The sequence below is a fragment of the Microtus ochrogaster genome, chromosome 5, assembly GCF_000317375.1.
Source record: "Microtus ochrogaster isolate Prairie Vole_2 chromosome 5, MicOch1.0, whole genome shotgun sequence".
Classification (NCBI taxonomy): Eukaryota; Metazoa; Chordata; class Mammalia; order Rodentia; family Cricetidae; genus Microtus; species Microtus ochrogaster.
In genome coordinates, this window is record NC_022012.1 from 86,314,022 (window position 1) to 86,321,559 (window position 7,538).

Here is a 7,538-nt window from a genome sequence, read left to right on the forward strand (position 1 = left end):
GCGCCGCCCACAGTCAGCTGGGCCCTCCCACATCAATCATTAATCCTGAAAATGCCCGGTGGCATGTCTACAGGCCAGCTTTATGGAGGCATCTCCTCAACTGGGGTTCCTCCTCCCGGATAACTCTACACAGCATCCAGTTGGCAAGGAAACAAACAAAACCCCCAACCGGCCACAGCTCTGCAGCAGGGCAGTTGTGGGCATGGTGTGACCTTTCTTGTGTCAAGTCCCTGCCTCTGTGATTTACTTCCAGCTTGCTTTTGGTCAGGGTTTCCCCACAGCAGCAGCAGCAGCAAAGCAAACGAGACGAGGTCTCTCGCTGAAACGCGAGATCACTAAGTTCAGCTCGACTGCTTGTCCCACGAGTGTCCCCAGGGTCTGCCAGTCTTGCCTCAACGGCGCCGGGACCATAGCTGCTATACCCAACTTTTTTTGTGTGTGCTGGGGAGCTGACCTCTGATTCTCCTGTTCCCACTTTCTCTTTTCCCACTGAGGCATCACCCAGACCCACACCCCAACATCCCCTCCCAGGATGGCACCACCTTCCCAGTTGCTCCACCCGAGAACTTTGGCGTCCCTTAGCCCTGTCCATGTCTCAGTATGTGGTCTTTTCATTAAGCCCTTTCGTTCCTCAGAGAAGTAACTGCATTTATGGTTTTAAAAATATTTGATCAGTTATGCATTGAGTAACTACTCAGTAAGCATTGTACCCTTCAAATGCATAGTTTAGTGGGCTTTGACCAATGTCCACACTCATGTAATGACCACTGTCCTCAGGGAGGGGTCCTACTTCACACTTGGGTTGCCACCTCTCAGAGGTAACTATGGTATGGAGGGAAGTTCAGAAGCTTTCCCTAGGAAGGCATCAACAGATACCTCTCCATCCCAGAGAGGACATTATTGACAGCTCAAAGTTAAAGCGAAGTCCAAGTCTAGCTTGGTGAACCAGGGAGCTTATTTGGACTTCTGACTGGAGCATGAGTCAGCCAAGCACAGCTGCACCCCAGAAAGGCCCACCCCAGAATGAGCGATAACCCCGGAGCTCCTGCTCAACCTGCAGGTGACTCCACTGAAGAAACTTCTCTTCCTAGCAATTGCTTCCTGTTCATACAATAGACACTAAAGGTGGGACCTTGGAACTTCTGCAAGTTTCTTGGTTGGTTTAAATTTCTGAAGCTTCTGAATCTCAGGATCCTTCCTCCCTCTGGAGACTACAGTTCCATTATAGGAGGCGGCTATCCAGTAAAACTGGCCTCTTCTCTCCGATTTCTTTTTTGTTTTTTTTTTAGACAAAAAATATTTATTTATTTATTTACTTACTTATGAGGCAGGGTTCTACTATATAGCCCTGACTGTCCTGGAGCTCACTATATGGACCAGGCTGCCCTTGAACTCACCCCAACTGCCCATCCTCCCCTGAAGATCTGCCTGCCTCTGCCTCCAAAGTGCCAGGATTAAAGGTGACTGCAATATGCCTGATTGTTTTATCCTTTCTGAATCAAATTTCATATCAATGGAATCATATGGCATGAACATTTTTACATTAGGCTTTTCTTGGTATTTGGTTTTCTTTCTTTCTTTATTATGGGGTGTATGTGTGTTTTGGTTTAGTTCTTTTGTTTTGTTTAGGTTTTAGTTTTTTTTTTGGCATTTAAATTTTTTATTGATATTTATTGAGCTCTACATTTTTCTCTGCTCTCCTCCCTGCCTCTCCCCTCCCCCCTTCAGCCCTCCCCCAAGGTCCCCATGCTCCCAATTTACTCAGGAGATCTTGTCTTTTAATACTTTCTACTTCCCATGTAGATTAGATCTATGTAAGTCTCTCTTAGTGTCCTCATTGTTGTCTAAGTTCTCTGGGATTGTGGTTTGTAGGCTGGTTTTCTTTGCTTTATGTTTAAAAACCACCTATTAGTGAGTATATGTGATAATTGTCTTTCTATGTCTGGGTTACCTCACTCAAAATAATGTTCTCTAGCTCCATCCATTTTCCTGCAAAATTCAAGATGTTGTTGTTGTTTTTTTCTACTGTGTAGTACTTCATTGTGTAAATGTACCACATTTTCCTTATCCATTCTTCGGTCAAGGGGCATTTAGGTTGTTTCCAGGTTCTGGCTATGACGAACAAAGCTGCTATGAACATAGTTGAGCTCATGTCCTTGTGATACGATTGAGCATCCTTTAGATATATACCCAAAAGTGGTATTACTGGGTCTTGAGAGTTTTGGGTTTTTGAGACAGGGTTTCTCTGTGTAGCTTTGGAGCCTGTCCTAGAACTCACTCTGTAGACCAGGCTGGCCTCGAACTCATAGAGATCCGCCTGCTTCTGCCTCCTCAGTGTTGGGATTAAAGGTGTGTGCCACCACTGCCCAGTCATGTGTTTTTGCTTTCAACATTTTTCTACTTGTGGATGTGTGAATATGTTTGTCATAATTTGAATATGGAGGTCATAGGACCACCCAAGGGACTTGGTTCTCTCCTTCTACCATGTGGGCTCCAGGGATTGAACTCAGGCAACTGCCTTCTTCATTTGAGGAATCTGGCTGGCCTGTTTTAAGGTTACTTTTTTGCAGTTTTGGACTGGTCTGAATGTAGCTAAGAATGACCTTGAACTCCTGATCCTGAACCTCCTGGATAGAAGGTGTGCACTGCCTAGACGATGACGATTGGAGAACGTGCTTTCTTTTCAGAGTATGGACTGGGATTTGAACCCACAGCATTTTCTGTCGACCTGGTATTGCGTTGAGCGTCCAGACCGTTAGCATTACGTTTTGTCCTCTCCTTGTCCGCTGATTCCACTCGAACACGCTGCCGTTTGTCACTCTGTTCACGCGCTGGAGATGCCTGCATGGCTCCGGATGGTGCAAACGAGGGAGCTAGGATCTTTCTGTGGCTGATGTTTTCCTTTGTTTTGGATATACACCGCAGTGTTTTCTGGGACATGAGGCAAGCATACACTCACGGGAGACAGCTGGATGGTTTCCCCCAGTGCTTGCACAAATTATACCTCTAGAACATACCATTTCCCTGGAGCAGGACAGGCCAAGACAGACCTGGGCAAAGATAATGTTTAAAATGCCATCAGGGTTAGGTAGTCAGTTTCAAAAGACTTCTAGGATGTTCGTAGACACTGTCCTCGGATGGGTCTCTTGGCATAGCTCACAGGACCCTTCTGAGCCCCTCCTTCATTTTCTACACTAAACTGTCAATGTCTCCTCAGTCCAGACATGTGAAATCTCACTCCCTAGGTGGCCTTGCCAACTGCTGAACTGAAAGTAGCTAAGTAAATTCATTTCCACTTACACGTGAATGACCGTCAGGCCCTTAAGCACCTGTGTTTTAAATGTGAAGCATAATCATCACTGCTAGTAGCTTTCGAGGAGATGTGCTATCTTTTCAGTGAAGTCGGAAAGTTACAAGAGGCTTTGCAAGATGGTATTGGATTGTAAAGGCACTTTGCGTTAGGACCTCATGATCTGAGTTCAATTCTCTAGACCGATATGGTAGAAGGAGACTCCTGCAAGTTGTCTTTTGATCTACACACACACACACACACACACACACACACACACACACACGAGTAAAAAAGTAATGAAGTTATGTGAAGCCTTGGGCTATAACAGTGCATATCTGTGGGGGTGTAGTTGGGAGGGCTGTGAGTTTGAGGCCAACCTGGGCTACATAGTGAGTTCCAGACTAGCCTTGGCTCATATAAATAATGTGATCTGGGGCCGGGCGGTGGTGGCGCATGCCTGTAATCCCAGCACTCGGGAGGCAGAGGCAGGCGGATCTCTGTGAGTTCGAGGCCAGCCTGGTCTACAAAGGGAGTTCCAGGACAGGCTCCAAAGCTACAGAGAAACCCTGTCTCGAAAAAACAAAAAAAAAAAAAATGTGAGCTGGAAAACGCTATCCATCCTAAGCCAGACATGGGTTCAGATCCCAGTCCATACTTGGAATAGAAAGCGTGTTCTCCCCATGTCCGTGTTCTAGCTCACTAGCTAGTGACAGTTGTTCGTGGTTTAACAGCAAACTTTTGCTCAGCCTTTAGAGTTTGACTTAACTAAGCAGGACTTTTCAAAAGAACGAACTATGACATCGTCATCGTCATCGGCAGCCATATTGTGGGCACTTAACCCGTTTATTGACTGGTACATTAATACTGAAGAGATTTGCAAACTGCAGAGAGCCTCTGGTGTTCAAAGTTTAACAATGCATTATTCTTTATTGATTGAATAATTGAGACGGGGGTCTTGCTATGTAGCCCATGCCGGCCCGGAACTGGCAGCAATTCTTCTGCCTCAGCCTCCAAAGTGCTAGGGTTACAGGGATATGAGCCACCAGGCAAGGCAACAGAGCTGGACTCTCTCCAGGGAACTGATGCTGGGGAGACAGGACCCCATGACCTGGAAGAGATCATCCGTTCCAGGTGGAACCAAGACTGTAGCTTCTCAGATCACCCCCTACCCACCCCAAATATGGAAATTCCACGCGCTCCGGAGGTCACCCAGATCAGACTCGGAAGTGAGTGGCAACGTGTTGAGGAACACCAGGGTGAGGTAGCTAACGCCCTTGAAGGAAACATTGTTTAAATTAGATGAGAGCCTTCTACCTACATATCCCGAGTGTGCTGGGATTACAAGCGATTGCCACCACTCCTGGTTTTCTGCGGTGCCGGGGACTAGAACCCAGGGCTCTGTGCCTGCCAGGCAAGCACTCTGCCAAATGAGCCACATCCTCAGTCCCAAGATGGCCTTTTCCTAATGGAACGGAGCTTGCCATCCCGAGGACAGAGGCTAGCAAATCAGCAGCTTCCCTTCTTCATTTAAAAAAGATTCGTTTAACGAAGGTTCTGTCTGTGAGTCGGCGCCCAGTCAAGACTTGGGGCCCTGCGTGGCGACCGTCCTCCCCTCGAGGGTACCCACTGCCCGCCCTCCGGGCCCTGGCCCTCCGCCCCGGCCGCGCCCTGGGCGCAGCCCCTTTTGGCACCGCGGCTCCCAGGTGCCCGGCGCAAAGGCGGAGCCGGACTGCAGCCGCCTGGGTGGCGCCACCGAGACCCCCGGGTGTTCGCAGGTCCCGGCGCTACGGCTCCGACTCCCGCAGCATCCCCGGCAGCGGCTCCAACATCCCCGGGAACCCGAGACTCTCCGGTCGCGCACAACCAGCGGACGCCACCACCATGAGCGCGGGGCCGCGATGGCCAGCACCCGGCAGCTTGCCTGCGCTCTGCGCCTCGCTGCTCCTGCTGGGTCTGCAGCCGCCACCCGTGCGCACCGAGGGTGAGTGTCCTCAGCCGCAGGGGTCCCGGTGCAACCGGGAGGCCAGCCGGGCCGGAGGTGTAGCCTGGAACCGGCCACCCTGAGCCCCAGCATCACCGGCCCCCACCTTTCCCCACCCTCCCCGCCGCCTGCTTCCCTGAGAGAGATCTCTAGAATGAAGTCACGTCTAGGCTGCCCTCTAACTTCCCCTGTTGGGATTGATTTTTCCATGTTCCCTCGGTTTTTCAACGTCTGTAAGGTCGGTGCCCTTCCCGGAGACTGCGGTCAGAAAATATTCGCGTTGTCTAGGAAGGTTTGAAAGATGAGTGAGGATTCGTGTTCCTGGCAAACAGGGAAGCAAGGCGTCCCGGTAGGAGGAACAGCTCGAGCTGAGTCGCTCAGGGGTGTTGGGGAGCATGGGACCTATGATTTAAAAGCAAATAGCTAGACGGGACCCAAGCCGCCAGGTTGGGGTGGATGCCTTGGGACAGGCAGTGGAAAGCCAGGTAGCAGCCAGATGACAAGTTGACCCACTGTGTTTTGTTTTTTTTAACCCGAATTCAGCTTTAAAATTTTTTTAAACATTTAGTATTTATATGCGTATGTGTTTATTTACTTTGTTTTTAAGTTGAAATTTAGCTTTAATTAAAAACAATTAGCGTGTGTGTGTGTGTGTGTGTGTGTGTGTGTGTGTGTGTGTGTGTGCTCGCGCTTACATGCGTGCTTGCTGAGCTGAAGGATTCCCTCCTTCCCCACGCACTACGTGGGTTCCCTGGGGTGGAATTCAGGTCACCAGGCTTGGCAGCAAGCGCCTTTATCCACCGAGCCATGTCGCTGGCCCTTGAATTTGGCTTTTGAAACTCGCCTTAAACTAGCAGAATTAGAGCCCTGTGTCAATACAATTTCCGTTTGAAAAGCTAATTCAGCTGTGTTTAGTTGTTGAAACAACCCCCCCCCCCCCAGAACGTGGAGCTGGAGAGTTTGAAGGGAGGCGGCTGTCCTCAGCCCCAGAAGGTATTCTGGAAAGTTCACCCCTTGGGACGACCTCGACCAATAGGGGAGAAAAGCCTTCGACCGATTTAGGGAGCTTTGCATACATTGAAATATAGTTATTTAAACCTGGTAAAGCCTAGGGTGACGCTAAAGATCAGGGAAAGAAAACCCTGGAACTTGAGGAAATGGTGAGGGGGACAATATGTCACTCGACATCGCAGGTGCGCGCTCCGAGTTTGCATGTATGTGCCATGTTTTAATCAAGGACTTGGACTCTTGGTCAGCGTCTTAGCCATGCCCATCAGCAGTAAGAAGCTGTCAGCGGCTCCTCTAATTAATTACCAATTAATTTATCTGGCAGGGCTCTAGAAGCATCCTGCCACTGAGCTATAGCCTCAGCCCCAATTTTAAAAAGAGATCTAGATGCGCTTCTTAAAAGTTACCATTTCAAAATGTGTAACTGCGGTTTTTAAAATATGCACATGTAAATATTTTGTTGTGCAAACAATGTTAGTGCATCTAATTCTAGAGCATTCCATGACTGCCACATAAAACATCACCTCTCTTTGCGGTCCGTGCATTGGTAAAGCTTTAGCATTTCCGGCCTGACGCTGAGCTTGAAAATTAAACTGGTTTTAAAGAAAGCAAGCAGCATGGGTTGGGTTAGTGCTAACTTTCCAACAAGGTCTAGTCTTGTTCTAGTTTTAATTCCTTTGAACAAGATCTCTTTCCATGATGTTTTATAGAGTTTCGCCCCATTATGAACGCTTAAGCAGAATGCCATGCGGATAAGGATCAAAGTTTTGTGCCTGTCTGGCTTGGGGAGGGGCATAGAAAACAGAAGGTGGGGTTGCCTCCGGCAAAGAGAAACCTAGGACTCCTGGTGTGTGTGTGTGTGTGTGTGTGTGTGTGTGTGTGTGTGTGCCTTTTATTTCTGGGAATGCTTCCTGCTCCCCACCACCACCTTCCTTCTTCCTCTCTCCACTTGACCTATGGAGAATCATGAGCACACTTCATTGTAAGAAAATGCCATTTGCCAAGCCCTCCTTTGTATAGCAGAGCCACAGAAGAACTGTAAGCTGTATTGTGAACGGTTTGCTGCCTGGGTCTGTGCTTACTGCCGCTCTCATCTCTAGTTATCTGAGTCTGTGTGGGGAGGAGGAGAGGACTCTAGTTATCTGAGTCTGTGTGGGGAGGAAGGAAGGACTCTAGTTATCTGAGTCTGTGTGGGGAGGAAGGAAGGACTCTAGTTATCTGAGTCTGTGTGGGGAGGAGGGGAGGACTCTAGTTATC

At 48.8% G+C, this 7,538-nt stretch overlaps 1 protein-coding gene across 1 annotated transcript in view; it reads left to right on the forward strand.

The window, feature by feature from the left end:
* Positions 1 to 4,908: 4,908 nt before the first annotated feature.
* Susd5 (sushi domain containing 5) overlaps positions 4,909 to 7,538 on the forward strand; it is a 44,370-nt gene continuing 41,740 nt past the window's right edge. The window contains exon 1 of the mRNA XM_005348037.2: positions 4,909 to 5,273. Coding sequence (XP_005348094.1) covers positions 5,174 to 5,273 — 100 coding nt within the window. The 5' untranslated portion in view covers positions 4,909 to 5,173. The remainder of the gene's footprint in view (positions 5,274 to 7,538) is intronic.